We start from the raw sequence: 16566 nt of genomic DNA, 5'->3' as shown, positions 1-16566 counted from the left end.
AACAACGAATTAGTAGAAGGAGGAAACGTCATAGATCTAACAGAGGTGGAAGGTGAACGCCTTAGAAGTAGCGAAAATCATAGCAGTGAGAATCCTAACATGAAAAAGAACGAAAATAACAGAGAGTGAAATAACAAAACGCGCAGTATGTTATAATTTTAATGTTTACTAAAGGGGACCTTAGAGGGCGCTTGTGGAAAAAAAGCGCCCTCTAAAGGGGGCCTAAGAGGGCGCTTATGAAAGCGCTCTTTAAGGCTTTCCAAAAGCGCTTTATAAACTGGAAATGCACATGGACTTATAGAGCGCTTTTTTAAAAGCGCCCTCTAAGGGTAACCTTAGAGGGCGCTTTCTAAAAAGCGCCCTGTATTGTTGTCCCTCTATCTCCTCCTTATTTTTTCGCTTCACCTTAGAGGGCGCTTTATTACAAAAGCGCCCTCTAAAGTGCGCTGTCTATTCCAGTTGTTTGCTCCTTATTTTTTCGCTTCACTTTAGAGTGCGCTTTTGTAATAAAGCGCCCTCTAAGGTGCGCTGTCTATTCCAGTTTTTGGCGTAGTGAATGTTAATAAGAATTAGTCAAATGTTAGTCAAGGTTAATTGAATGTTAGTGGTGTTTTGCTTTTTAATTGATTAAGTCATTCTTTGGAGAACACTCAACCATCCATTCACAAGCATGTATCCTTAAACCAAGACATCTTCCATAGGAAGGAAAAAAGGTCAAGTTTCCACACAATACCATGAAGGATGGGAGACTTACAATGTCACTTACTAGAATGCCATACCTTTTAGGGTCAAATTTAGCTCTATGTTAAGCAATCGTAATTGGACTTATGTAGAAGTCACAACTATCTGAGGCCGGGCAATAAAAATTTAGGTGTTAATGCATGTTAGAGATTTGGTATAATGAACCAAACTCCTAAAACATACCACACACTAAAAGAATAGATCGAGAGGGATGAACCTATCTCATCCATACTTGTATTGGTTCATCTGACACAAGGTCATTGATGAACCAATTAGCCTTATGATATTTGAGATTTCATTTGTCAATAAAAGGAATGGGAAAGAATAGGGATGAAGATGGAGGGGGGACGAGAATGAGAGAAACACAAATTGATCATGGGAGGAATTGTATCAAATTAAAATCATTCGTTCATTTTGGGAGATGAAATGTACATTTCATCAATCCCCTAAATCCAATGATTTTAATCCAACAAAAGTCAAATCAACCTTGACCAAGGCCCAAACAGATAGTCAAACATCACAAGACCATAAAAATGGCTCAACATAAGTTTGACATAATTAATCAATTAAAAATCAAATTAAAAATGCATTAAAATTCAATTTAATTTAGTCAAAACCTAAAATCTTTTCAAAACACCAAATAAATGCCAAGAGATTTATCCTAGGTCAAACAAGGTCAAAGGACCTTTGACAAAAAATTTAATCATTTTTGAAAAGTCAGAAGTATTTTTTAAACAATTAAAAATATGCACAAAAACATTTAATTCATGAAAAATATCAAATTAATCCAAAAAATGGAAGAGACAAATATTTAAAGATTTTTGATGAAAGTCCCATATTTTTTGGATTAAAAATGAAATTAATATGAATTAAACAAAATAAAGCAATTAAATTAAAATTCAGAAAATAAAAGGAAATTGGAAAAAACGAGGGCCATCAGATCTCCCTCATTAATTGAGGTGTCAGATCTGATGGCCAAGCACGTATCATCCATCATAGTCCACAGTCAACGCGCATGTACAAGTGATAATTCAAACCAAAGGCTGAGATTAGATCCTTGGACCAAGATCAGATGGATGAGAGGAAGCCAACTCACCACCGGAGCCCTAGCTCCCGTCATCTTCTCCGGTGATCACCACCGGACTGGTCCAACCTCAACTTCACGAAAAATGAAAAACAAGGACACTATTTCAAAGAGAAAATGCTCAGGAGCTCGAATCTGGCCTCAATTTTCTCTAATTCCAAGTATATAAAAAGATATCGGGATTTGAATTTTGAGGATCATGAACTTAGTTGCTTCGATTTGACCTCAAAACAATTCAATCTTGTTGCCTACATTGGTAGGACTTCAGCCAACAAAAAATCACAAAGAATAGTGAAGAATTGAGAGAGAATCGAAGAGATGAAGTTTCTGAAATTTCACCTTCGAGTAGCTTTAATTCAGCTTGATCTTGATCTAGATTTGCTTGATTCTTCCTTCTCTTGTTTGCAGTAATCAATTGAGATGGAAAAGGCAATGAATTTTTGGAGTTTGAACTTCAAAACAGAAAGTGAAATTCAAACTCGATTTCAAAGAAATCCTCAAGAAATTCTATGACGTGAGGGTCTGAGTTCTCTTGGAAAAGCTTGGGCAAGGTGTTGATGTTAATTCTGAGGCCATGAACTTGTTTAAATTGGCAATGGAATTGATTTTTGCACCACTTGAAATTTTTCCAAAATTGGAAACTAGGTTGCATGGATGCATGGGAAATGGTTTGGGCCTAAAGAGTGATGCAATCCATCTCCAATTAGTGCACAAAGTGTACTGAAGTCATCATATGGAAGCATGCAAAGAAGAATGATCATTTGAATCCAAATCTTGCCAAAACAAACCCAACAAAGGAGCCATGCGCAAGTCCTTCAATTTTGATACAAATGAGGTGACTTGGACTTTTTGGAAAGGTGAGATCAAGGGGAATAACTTTCATGTTGAAAATTTGTCTATTTGAAACTTGGATCATGATGAATATTTAGGTAGAAGTTTGGAAAATCAAACATATTTGAAAATTTTCTAAGTACCAAGTCAAATGTTCACTTCTTCCACCTTGAATAACGTTTGCTATGGACTTCAAATGGAAAACGTTCCTTCATCAAAGTTGTATATATTTCAAACATATTCAATATAGTCACAAATTTGACCTCATTTGGATTTGGCATGAAGGAGTTATGCATTTTAGAAGTTGAGGAAAATCACTTGTTCAATGGTAATGGCCAAAAATGACCTATAATGTTTCCTCTTGGCACATGCATTTGCAAGTTGAATTTGAACTTATTCCAAACATAAAAGTTGAAAATGACATCTTGAAGTTGATCATGGAACTTGAATGGATTTAATATCATAAATATTGAGCAATTTATGCTCTTTGGAAGTTGACCTCTTAACTAGGGTTCAGACAAAATGACCTATAATCTTTCACCATAACAGATGACTTTCTAAGAAAAAATAGCTCTTGAATTCAACATGAAAGTTGTTTGGAATGGCATAAGGAGTAACGTTTCTCTTTGAACATTTTCATATGACAAATATTGTAGGAGATAGGGTCTAGGGAACCCGAGTTTTGACCAATTGACTTTCTCTGGTCAACCACCATGAACCATCTTGCAAACTTGACATTATCTTGATTTTTGGGACTCATGGAGGATCATATATGTGTAGGATGATGTATAATTAAGTAGCCCTTGATATATTTGATCAAATGATGAAGAAACTTGCTGAGGAAGTCACATAAGATACCCAGATGAATTAGGGCTTCCAAGGCAAACAAGCTTCAAACTATTGATGAATTCTTAATCAAAATGATATGTGAGGACCATGGGGATCCATATATGATGTCTATTGACATGTTTTGGTATTTTGGTTAGTAAAATAATGAAAAAAAAACAAAGTTTGATAAAATAAAATGTGCTTGGTGATCTCTCTCAATGCAAACCCAATGAATGAAAGGTAAGGAGTATGCCAAAGTGTGATCCCAAAGCCAATGCAAATGATGAGATATCATGAGGGATCTTAGGGTCAAAATTAGGGTCTTACAGCTGCCCCTATTTAAGGACATTCTACTTGAGGATGTGAAGGTTAAAATCTCCGTATCAACTCAGTAGAATGGACTTAATTAACAATAATATAAACAAATTTTGGTCCTTAAGAGACCTGATGATGCATATGGTATGAATGTTAAAATAATCTCTGTGGGGAAAATATTGCCACAAAGGTAAAGAATCCCGGGAGACTGAAAGTCCATAGGAGCATAATGCATTCCATAAGGAAAAACTCACTAGGGAGACAGAGACTCTGGGGATAAACTATTGTACGTAGGCCAGGCTACGAATTAAAAACTGCTGGAGACACGAGGGGAAATTCCATGAAAATAAATCAATGGAAAGACTCGGTTGGGGATAAGGAAAATCTGCAGGGGAAACAGGTAAATCAGAACAAAACTGAAATACTCGAACCAAATAGGGGGTGGCGATTTAATTAGGGAAATACGCACTCCAACTCAATTGGGGAAGGATGAACTTAAACACAGGAGTACCAAAAGTATATTATCTATTACCTGTTACTGGGTAGGAAGATAATATGCTCTGACAGAAGGACACCCGTTACCGGTTAGGGTAAACATATCAAGGATAACTCGCTGAAAAAAGGAGGTGTATTGATTACCGATCACTGGGTAAGAATAACCTGCTGGGGAAAATAGGGTTTACAACTACCGGTTATTGGGAAGAAGACCAAAAAAGAGAATATCCTTCACCGGTTAAAGTGAACATATCAAGGATAGTCTCAGAGGAAGAATATCCGTCATCGGTTAGGATGAACATATCAAGGATAGACCACCTGGGGAAATGGGAAGAATATCTGTTACCGGTTAGGGTAAACATATCAAGGATAAATTGTCGGGGAAAATTAGGAATTATATCTATCGATTTACTGGATAGAATACCAAAAAGGGAATATCTGTCACCGGTTAGGATGAACATATCAAGGATATACTCAACAGGGGGAAGCAGGATTTACAACTATCGGTTATTGGGAAGAAGACCGCAGATGGGAGAAAATCCGTCATCAGTTAAGATGAACATATCAAGGATTAACTCTGAGGGGAGAAGTAGGATTTATATCTACCAGTTACTAGATAGAATACCACAAAGGGAGAAAATCCGTCATAGGTTAGGATGAACATATCAAGGATTAACTCTCTAGGGAATGAAATAGGGATTACAACTACCTTTTTACTGGGTAGAAAACCACAAAGAGAGAATATCCGTCATTGGTTAGGATGAACATATCAAGGATAGACTACCTGGGGAAACGTGAAAACGAATCCATTGGAGAAAACAAAGGAAGTAGATTACATTTTACTAGGTATTGGGAAAAAGTAATGTACTCAAAAAACGAGAAGAAAATTACCAGTTACTGAGTAGTAGACTCTCAGGAGACCAAAATATCTATCTAGGTAGTAACTAGAAAGAAACGGTTGAACAAAGACTCAATCCAATGAGGATATAACTCAAGAGGAGTGATAAAGGTTAAATTCTTTCTGCTTAAGGGGCTGACATTCTACATTTGAAGGAGGGCAGATGTAACACCCCAAATAAAGAAAAAGAATTATTTAATTAAGTTGATAATATATTTATTAATTTAATTAAATAAAATTGAATTATTGGATTATTATTATTATTAATAATAATTATTGGAAAAATATATAAGTTGGAATAAGGAAAGGGTTTCATTTTTGGAAAAGGTTTCACGTGAGAAACAGAGAAGCTGCAGAGAAGAGGAAGAAGGGCAAAGAGCCGAAAAGCACGGTTGAGGAACGGAGAAGCTAAAGCTTAGAGATTTGCCGGATTATATCAGGTAAGGGGGGTTTATCGTCGTTTAACGGGTATTATCGATTAACATGTAATGGGTAGTGATAAGCTGTTAATTTGACCGAATTGAGATTATGGATGCTGAAATATTATGATGAATAAGTTGAATTTAAGCTGAAATTAGATCGGTAGCTGTGTGAGTTGTGAGATTCTGAACGTATCGCTTTTTACGGATTTGGAATCGGAGGTCCGGAAGTCCTCCAACGGCGGAAAATGCGGAAACTCTGCATTCTGCCTTTTGTTAGCGCAGGAACTGCTGTTTCGCCTGCGTTAACCGGTTAACCCAGGGTGTTAACCGGTTAACACTGTTATAAATTGAGAAAATGTTGAGTTTTGCCTGCGTTAACCGGTTAACCTATAGCGTTAACCGGTTAACACTGTTGCGTTTTGCCAGAAATGGTATTTTTGTCCTGCGTTAACCGGTTAACCTATAGCGTTAACCGGTTAACACTGTTGCAGTGTGGAAAAATAGTTGATTTTTATGTTGTAAATGCAATTGGTAGTTGGCCTATTGCAGTTAATTGTGATGAATAAAATTGTTGAGTTTATGTTGTGAAATGCCGATGCAAATATGTTGAAAAGTTGATTATAAGTTGTTTTGTTGAAAATATTAAGTTGTAGGCTGATGAGCCAAAGTTGATTTTAAGTTGCTTTGTTGAAAATTACTGAGTTGTAGGCTGATGAGCCAAAGTTGATTATAAGTTGTTTTGTTGAAAGAAAAGCTGTTATGTTGCTGTTATTCTTATGTTGTTGAGTTCAAGTCGTACATGCCATAGACATTCATATGCATTAAGTCGGGGCTTTTGCTCACACCACGTTGGCCTGGATTGGCAAAAATTATGGGGCTTTTGCTCACACCACGTTGGCCTGGATTGGCAAAATTTTAAGTTGAAAGTTGAAGGCTTATGCCTTGATGCCCACTAAACTGGCAATGATTTTAAGTTGGGAGTTTTACTCCAAATGGTACCACATGCATAAAGAGTCGAGTCTCATTGAGTTGCATTTTATGTTGTTATTGAGTTGTATTTACGTTGTATTTGCGTATGATAATTGAGTTGAATGTGCCGTTACCGCATGCATGATATGATTTGGGTGATTAACGTGTAGAATTACTTAACATAACGTGATGATTTATAATATTTGTTATATCGATTGAGAAACTCACCCTTACAATATTTTTCAGGTAACGAGCAGTGAGTTGAGTAGGAGCTAGTGCTTGAAGTCTAGTGTGGTTAGAGGGTCATGCTCTGATAGATGTAACATCGGGACGGGATGTTTGAATTGTCGAATAAATGTTAATTTTGATGAATTACAGATGTTGAAATATTTTATCCGCTGCGTATTGTTAAAGAAGTTTTTATGTCAAATAAAATTGAGTATGACTGCTTTTATGTTGAATTATGTGAAGAAGTTGTTATGTGACACCCTTGAGTGACAATATTTACTCTGATATGTATGATTTAATTGTTGTTGTTTTAATTAAATATTTGGGGTATTTAGAAGGGTGTTACATTAGTGGTATCAGAGCAGGTCGGTCCGTCCGGCCAGTTGTCGTGTCGTTTTGTCTAACAATTGTGTATTGTTACCAATCTAACTTTAAGTTGTGTTGCATTGATAAGTTGAAATGGCTGGAAGGAATGACGCTGCAATGGCTGCCGCAATGCAAGCAATGGCACAAGCTGTGCAGAACTTGCCAAATGCTGGTGGAGATGCTGGATCACGTAGCTTGGCGACTTTTCAGAGAGAGAATCCGCCGGTGTTTAAAGGGAAGCATGATCCAGATGCAGCTTTGGGATGGTTGAAAGAGATTGAGAGAATCTTCCGTGTTATGGATTGCACTCCAGCTCAGAAGGTTCGGTATGGTACTCACATGCTAGCAGTCGAAGCTGATGACTGGTGGCTAGAGACTCACGAGAGGTTGACCGTGGCGGGTGAAGACGTTACTTGGGATGTATTCCGTAGGGAATTCCTGAGAAAGTATTATCCGGAAGATGTCCGTGGTAAGAAGGAAATTGAATTCCTTGAGCTGAAGCAAGGAAACATGTCTGTCACCGATTATGCTGCGAAATTTGTGGAGCTGTCCAAATTTTATCCTCATTACACTGGTGCGGGTGCTGAATTTTCAAAGTGCATCAAGTTTGAAAACGGATTGCGCTCTGAAATTAAGAAAGCTGTTGGGTATCAGAAGATACGCATTTTTACTGAATTGGTTGATAGCTGCAGGATATTTGAAGAGGACAATAATGCTCATTACAAGATTGTCAGTGATCGCAGAGGCAAGCAACATCAAAACCGTGGCAAGCCGTATGATGTTCCAGCTGGGAAAGGGAAACAAAGAGCTGCTCCGACTCAGAGAGCTAGTGGGGGAGGTGCTCCTACTGGTATAGTTTGCTTCAGATGTGGTCAGGCTGGTCATAAGAGTAATGTATGCACTGCTGAAGTAAAGAGGTGTTTTCGCTGTGGTAAGACTGGGCATGCAATAGCTGATTGCAAGCACAAGGAAGTGATTTGTTTTAATTGTGGTGAAGAAGGGCATATTGGAAGTCAGTGTCAGAAGCCGAAGAAAGGGAATCAGTCTGGAGGCAAGGTCTTTGCTTTATCGGGTTCTGAGACTTCTGCTGATGATCGTTTGATCCGAGGTACGTGTTATATTAATGGCTTTCCTCTTGTAGCTATTATTGACACAGGTGCGACTCATTCCTTTATATCTTTGGATTGTGCTGTGAAACTTAAGTTAGAGATATCTGAGCTGTTTGGTGGTATGGTAATTGATACTCCTGCGAAGGGTTCAGTGACTACTACTTCGGTTTGTTTAAATTGTCCTTTGAGTATTTTTGGTAGAGACTTTGGGATGGACCTAGTGTGCCTTCCACTAGTGCAGATTGATGTTATTCTGGGTATGAACTGGTTGGTGTTCAACCGAGTTTCTATCAATTGTTTTGATAAGACGGTGATCTTTCCTGAGATTGAAGAAGGAAAGAGTTTGTTCCTATCAGCAAGGCAAGTGGATGAGGCAGTAGCTGAGGGAGCAGAGTTGTTCATGCTGTTAGCAACTTTGGAGGCCAAGGATAAGATGGTGAATTGTGATCTAGCCGTGGTGTGTGATTTTCCTGATGTGTTTCCTGAAGAGGTGAACGAATTACCACCAGAACGCGAAGTGGAGTTCTCGATTGATTTGGTACCTGGCACTAGACCGATATCGATGGCTCCGTACCGTATGTCTGCTGTTGAGTTAACTGAATTGAAGAGTCAGTTGGAAGATCTGTTGGATAAGAAATTTATTCGTCCGAGTGTGTCACCGTGGGGTGCGCCAGTGCTGTTGGTTAAGAAGAAAGAAGGTACTATGAGGTTGTGTGTGGATTACAGACAACTGAATAAAGTGACGATCAAGAATCGGTATCCTTTGCCGAGGATTGATGATTTGATGGATCAATTGGTTGGTGCGAGTGTGTTCAGCAAGATAGATTTGAGATCTGGGTATCATCAGATACGTGTGAAGACTGAGGATATTCAGAAGACTGCTTTCCGGACAAGGTATGGACATTATGAGTATTCTGTAATGCCTTTTGGTGTGACTAATGCACCTGGAGTATTTATGGAGTATATGAATAGGATTTTCCATCCGTACCTAGACAAGTTTGTTGTAGTGTTTATTGATGATATTTTGGTGTATTCGAAATCTGAAGAAGAGCATGCTGAGCATTTGGGAGTGGTTTTGGGAGTTCTACGAGAAAAGAAGTTATTTGCTAAACTGTCTAAGTGTGAATTTTGGTTAGAAGAGGTAAGTTTTCTTGGTCATGTGATTTCAAGAAGTGGTGTTGCTGTGGATCCTTCTAAGATAGAAGCGGTATCTAAGTGGGAAGCTCCGAAGTCTGTTGCTGAGATTCGAAGTTTCCTTGGTTTGGCTGGTTATTATAGGAAGTTCATTGAAGGGTTTTCTAAGTTGGCGTTACCGTTGACGATGTTGACTAGAAAGGGGCAAGCATTTGTTTGGGACTCAAAATGTGAAGAAGGGTTCCAAGAGTTAAAGAGAAGGTTAACTAGTGCTCCTATTCTGATATTACCGAGTTCATCGGAACCATTTGAAGTTTACTGTGATGCTTCATTGTTGGGTTTGGGTGGCGTGTTGATGCAGAATAAGCAGGTTATAGCTTATGCTTCAAGACAGCTGAGGGTTCATGAGAGGAACTATCCGACGCACGATTTAGAGTTGGCGGCTGTAGTGTTTGTTCTGAAGTTGTGGAGGCATTATTTGTACGGGTCAAGATTTGAGGTTTTCAGTGACCATAAAAGTTTAAAGTATTTGTTTGATCAGAAAGAGCTGAATATGAGACAGAGGAGATGGTTGGAGTTTCTGAAGGATTATGACTTTGGTTTGAATTACCATCCGGGTAAAGCAAACGTAGTGGCTGATGCATTGAGTCGGAAATCATTACATATGTCTATGCTAATGGTTAAGGAATTGGATTTAATTGAGCAGTTTAGAGACTTGAGCTTGGTGTGTGAGAGTACTCACAACAGTGTTAAATTGGGAATGTTGAAGTTAACAAGTGGTATTCTGGAGGAGATCAGAGAGGGTCAGAAATCTGATATGCTTTTGGTTGATAAGTTGACTCTAGTGAATCAAGGTCAAGGTGGCGAATTCAGAATTGATGAGAATGGTATTTTGAAATTTGGTAGTCGGGTGTGTGTTCCGGATGTTACTGAACTTAAGAAGAGTATTCTTGAAGAAGGACATCGTAGTGGGTTGAGTATTCATCCTGGAGCTACGAAGATGTATCATGATTTAAAGAAGTTATTTTGGTGGCCGGGAATGAAAAGAGATATCGCGAGTTTCGTTTATTCTTGTTTGACTTGTCAGAAGTCAAAGATTGAGCATCAGAAGCCGTCTGGGCTAATGCAACCGTTGGCGATTCCAGAGTGGAAATGGGATAGTATCAGTATGGATTTTGTTTCTGGGTTACCAAGGACAAGTAAGAATTTTGAAGCCATTTGGGTGATTGTTGATAGATTGACGAAATCGGCTCATTTTATTCCGATCAGAATGGATTATCCGTTAGAGAAATTGGCTGAGTTGTATATTGAGAAGATTGTAAGTCTGCATGGTATTCCGTCGAGTATTGTTTCGGACAGAGATCCTAGATTTACATCGAAGTTCTGGGAAGGTTTGCAGAAGGCTTTGGGAACTAAGCTGAGATTGAGTTCTGCATATCATCCGCAGACTGATGGTCAGACTGAGAGGACGATTCAGTCATTGGAGGATCTTTTGAGAGCTTGTGTTTTGGAGAAGGGAGGTACTTGGGATTGTTATTTACCTTTGATTGAGTTTACCTACAACAATAGTTTTCATTCGAGCATTGGTATGGCGCCGTTTGAAGCTTTGTATGGTAGGAGATGTCGGACACCGTTATGTTGGTATGAGTCCGGTGAGAGTGCTGTGGTTGGACCGGAGATTGTTCAACAAACTACAGAAAGGATTAAGATGATTCAGGAGAAGATGAGAATTGCTCAGAGTCGTCAGAAGAGTTATCATGATAAGAGGAGGAAATCACTTGAGTTTCAAGAGGGAGATCACGTGTTTCTTCGTGTTACTCCGATAACTGGTGTTGGTCGAGCCTTGAAGTCGAAGAAGTTGACACCGCGATTTATTGGTCCTTATCAGATTTTGGAGAGGATAGGAGAAGTAGCCTATCGTATCGCTTTACCGCCGTCACTTGCGAATTTGCATGAAGTTTTTCATGTGTCTCAGTTGAGGAGGTACGTTCATGATCCGTCGCATGTTGTCCAAGTAGATGATGTACAGGTGAGAGATAACCTGACTGTTGAAACATCACCTATGAGGATTGAGGATCGAGAGTTGAAGCAGTTGCGGGGTAAAGAGATTGCCTTGGTGAAGGTAGCTTGGGGAGGACCAGCAGGTGGCAATGTGACTTGGGAACTGGAGAGTCAGATGAAGGAGTCTTATCCAGAGTTATTTGTTTGAGGTATGTTTTCGAGGACGAAAACTCTTTTAGTGGGGGAGAGTTGTAACACCCCAAATAAAGAAAAAGAATTATTTAATTAAGTTGATAATATATTTATTAATTTAATTAAATAAAATTGAATTATTGGATTATTATTATTATTAATAATAATTATTGGAAAAATATATAAGTTGGAATAAGGAAAGGGTTTCATTTTTGGAAAAGGTTTCACGTGAGAAACAGAGAAGCTGCAGAGAAGAGGAAGAAGGGCAAAGAGCCGAAAAGCACGGTTGAGGAACGGAGAAGCTAAAGCTTAGAGATTTGCCGGATTATATCAGGTAAGGGGGGTTTATCGTCGTTTAACGGGTATTATCGATTAACATGTAATGGGTAGTGATAAGCTGTTAATTTGACCGAATTGAGATTATGGATGCTGAAATATTATGATGAATAAGTTGAATTTAAGCTGAAATTAGATCGGTAGCTGTGTGAGTTGTGAGATTCTGAACGTATCGCTTTTTACGGATTTGGAATCGGAGGTCCGGAAGTCCTCCAACGGCGGAAAATGCGGAAACTCTGCATTCTGCCTTTTGTTAGCGCAGGAACTGCTGTTTCGCCTGCGTTAACCGGTTAACCCAGGGTGTTAACCGGTTAACACTGTTATAAATTGAGAAAATGTTGAGTTTTGCCTGCGTTAACCGGTTAACCTATAGCGTTAACCGGTTAACACTGTTGCGTTTTGCCAGAAATGGTATTTTTGTCCTGCGTTAACCGGTTAACCTATAGCGTTAACCGGTTAACACTGTTGCAGTGTGGAAAAATAGTTGATTTTTATGTTGTAAATGCAATTGGTAGTTGGCCTATTGCAGTTAATTGTGATGAATAAAATTGTTGAGTTTATGTTGTGAAATGCCGATGCAAATATGTTGAAAAGTTGATTATAAGTTGTTTTGTTGAAAATATTAAGTTGTAGGCTGATGAGCCAAAGTTGATTTTAAGTTGCTTTGTTGAAAATTACTGAGTTGTAGGCTGATGAGCCAAAGTTGATTATAAGTTGTTTTGTTGAAAGAAAAGCTGTTATGTTGCTGTTATTCTTATGTTGTTGAGTTCAAGTCGTACATGCCATAGACATTCATATGCATTAAGTCGGGGCTTTTGCTCACACCACGTTGGCCTGGATTGGCAAAAATTATGGGGCTTTTGCTCACACCACGTTGGCCTGGATTGGCAAAATTTTAAGTTGAAAGTTGAAGGCTTATGCCTTGATGCCCACTAAACTGGCAATGATTTTAAGTTGGGAGTTTTACTCCAAATGGTACCACATGCATAAAGAGTCGAGTCTCATTGAGTTGCATTTTATGTTGTTATTGAGTTGTATTTACGTTGTATTTGCGTATGATAATTGAGTTGAATGTGCCGTTACCGCATGCATGATATGATTTGGGTGATTAACGTGTAGAATTACTTAACATAACGTGATGATTTATAATATTTGTTATATCGATTGAGAAACTCACCCTTACAATATTTTTCAGGTAACGAGCAGTGAGTTGAGTAGGAGCTAGTGCTTGAAGTCTAGTGTGGTTAGAGGGTCATGCTCTGATAGATGTAACATCGGGACGGGATGTTTGAATTGTCGAATAAATGTTAATTTTGATGAATTACAGATGTTGAAATATTTTATCCGCTGCGTATTGTTAAAGAAGTTTTTATGTCAAATAAAATTGAGTATGACTGCTTTTATGTTGAATTATGTGAAGAAGTTGTTATGTGACACCCTTGAGTGACAATATTTACTCTGATATGTATGATTTAATTGTTGTTGTTTTAATTAAATATTTGGGGTATTTAGAAGGGTGTTACAGCAGACGCACCAAATCTGCATAGGTAAATGACATCACCAAAACAGGGAGTCAAAATAATGAAATCAAATGCAATAAAAAATGCATAATGACATATCTGATGTATGAATATGTATGTATATGATTGATGATTATTCTGACAAAACAATCATAAAGGATACAAATATCATAGATTTGAATCACCACTGCAACATTCGGCTAATCTCAACAGGATGGAAACAACAACTGGAGAAAAAATGCTGAAGATGAACACAAATAATTTGGGTTTGAATATCTCAATCCTGGCTGGGGAAAGAGAAAAGATCTGCTGAGGATCCAAGTTGTCAACTCTGCGGGGAATTTTAGGTCAACACCATATCAAATGGGAGACAACCTCACAGGGGACCAAGTCAAATACTGCTCAGAATCAACACTGTCGTTTCTGGAGATGAACTCCGTCGGGGAGTACAAGAGATAAAACTCTGCACGGAGGATCTAGGCAAACTGTTGAGGATTTGAGCTTACAACTCAGTTGTGATAAAAGTTTGCAAAAGGGTACGATCAGCAGATCAACTCTACTAGGGATAAGTGATAGATCATTTGGGAATTGTCACCAAACCAACTTCTTGGGGAAGACCAACCAGGCTTCGCATGTCAATACCTGCCTGTTCTTAGACTGCTGTTGATATTCCTTACTAAAATCGATCGCTTTTAAAGTGATTGCTTTTATATTCTTAAGAAAAAAAAGGTTTTAAAATATTAATTCCTTTCAAAATTATCATCATAAAAATTCAATTTTATTTAGATGAAAATAAATAAGAGTAGAAACAATTGGATAAAAAGCTCAACTTTATTTAATAGAATGGTAGTCTGTAAATGACAAGGCTCCATAGATCTTTACAAAAAGTTGAAAAATGGTAATTTACATGGGAAAGGGGTTACATTGAATACAATGATCACTACTCTCCCTACCCACCTCAATATCCAATGTGCTCTTGGCTTTGGTTGAGAATGACGAATCAGAACCAAACGACTTGCTCAAAACTGCTTCAATGATTAGGGCCATCCGAATGCAGTTACTTGCCATAATCCCTAACTTTTGCCTAGATTACCCCAAGGTGGGGTACTCAATCTACCGGGATAAATTTTCTGTTTTATGTCTCTAACTTTTTCCTGGATCTCCCTTTCGGGTTTTTAATCCACCGAGACACTCATTTTTGCCTAAGCCGCTCTTTCAGGTTTTCAACTTAGCGAGCTGTTCTTTTCTTTTTAGGCGAAGTATTTCTTAAATGCATCAGAATTCACAGGACGAGTGAACTCTTCACCATCCATAGTTGTAAGAATCAAAGCACCTCCTAAAAAGGCTCTCTTAACAACATATGAGCCTTCATAATTAGGAGTCCATTTGCCCCTAGCATCTGGCTTGAAAGACAAAATCTTCTTGAGCACAAGGTCACCTTCTCTGAACACACGAGGCCTGACCTTCTTATCAAAATATTTCTTCATTCTTTGTTGATATAACTGTCCATGACACATGGAAGTCAATCTCTTCTCTTTTCAATCAAATTCAACTGGTCATATCTGGTTTGACATCATTCAGCTTCTGTCAACTTGGCTTCCATCAAGACACACAATGATGGGATCTCAACCTCTATTGGGAGCACAACTTCCATACCATAAACAAGAGAGAAAGGGGTTGCTCCTGTCGAAGTGCAGATAGATGTACGATACCCATGTAAAGCAAATGGGAGCATCTCATGCCAATCTCTATATGTCACAACCATCTTCTGAATGATCTTCTTGATGTTCTCATTCGTAGCTTCAATAGCCCCATTCATCTTTGGTCTGTAGGGAGAAGAATTATGGTGTGCAATCTTGAAGTCTTTGCAAAGAGCTTCCACCATATTATTGTTCAAGTTCGATCCATTATCAGTAATGATCTTACTTGGCACACCATAACGACATATAATCTGATTCTTGATAAACCTTACAACAACTTGCTTGGTTACATTTGCATATGATGCCGCTTCAACCCACTTTGTGAAGTAGTCAATAGCCACCAGAATGAAATGATGTCCGTTCGAAGCTTTGGGCTCAATCATGCCAATCATATTAATTCCTCACATGGAGAAAGGCCATGGAGAGGAAAGACATTCAACAGTGTCAGAGGAACATGAATCTTATCTGCATAAATTTGACACTTGTGGCATTTCTTCACAAACTTGCAACAATCAGATTCCATTTTCAGCCAATAGTAACCTGCTCTCAACATTTTCTTCGCCATAGCATGTCCATTGGAATGAGTACCAAAGGAACTTTCATGGACTTCAGTCATCAATAAGTCTGATTCGTTTCTATCCATGCATCTGAGCAGAACCATATCAAAGTTTTTTCTTATAAAGCACATCACCGTTCAAGTAGAAGTTGCCAGCTAATCTTCTCAAAGTCTTCTTATCTTTCAAAGATGCCCCAGACGGGTAAATATGACTTTGGAGGAAACACTTAATATCAAAATACCATGGCTCTTCATCTTTGACTTCTTCAATAGCAAACACATGAGATGGCTTATCAAGATGCATTATAGTCAAATTGGGAACTTCATTCTTAAATTTCACCATAATCATGGAAGCCAACGTTGCAAGAGCATCTGCCATCCGATTTTCATCTTGAGGGATATGGTGGAATTTAACCTTTGTAAAGAAAGTTGAAATCCTCCTCGCATAGTCTCTATATGGTATTAAACCGGGTTGATTCGTCTCCCATTCACCTTTGATCTGATTCACAACCTAAGTTTAATCTCCATAGACGTAAAGATATTTTATTCTGAGATCAATGATCTCTTCAAGCCCCATAATGCAAGCTTTATACTCAGCCATATCATTCGTACATTTTAAAGTTAATCTAGCTGTAAACAGAAAATGAATGCCTTGAGGAGTAATGATAACTGCCCCAATGCCATTACCATATGAATTAACAGCTCCATCAAATACCATGCCCCAAAGGGAACCAGGTTCTGGCCCTTCTTTAAGCAATGGTTCATCACAGTCTTTCATCTTTAAGTACAAAATCTCTTCGTCAGGAAAATCATATTGCACTGACTGGTAATCTTCAATTGG

The 16566-nt window shown here is 38.3% G+C and overlaps 1 protein-coding gene across 1 annotated transcript; it reads left to right on the top strand.

Moving 5' to 3' along the window:
* The first annotated feature begins 7250 nt into the window (after positions 1-7250).
* Positions 7251-13246, top strand: LOC127128990 (uncharacterized). The gene is made up of 2 exons (XM_051058329.1): positions 7251-8285; positions 13145-13246. The coding sequence occupies exons 1-2, from the start codon at positions 7271-7273 to the stop codon at positions 13156-13158; spliced, it is 1029 nt and encodes a 342-aa protein (XP_050914286.1). The 5' UTR covers positions 7251-7270; the 3' UTR covers positions 13159-13246.
* The last annotated feature ends 3320 nt before the right edge of the window (positions 13247-16566 follow it).

Source organism: Lathyrus oleraceus, chromosome 3, assembly GCF_024323335.1.
Source record: "Lathyrus oleraceus cultivar Zhongwan6 chromosome 3, CAAS_Psat_ZW6_1.0, whole genome shotgun sequence".
Lineage (NCBI taxonomy): Eukaryota > Viridiplantae > Streptophyta > Magnoliopsida > Fabales > Fabaceae > Lathyrus > Lathyrus oleraceus.
This window is presented reverse-complemented; position numbering and strand designations above follow the sequence as displayed.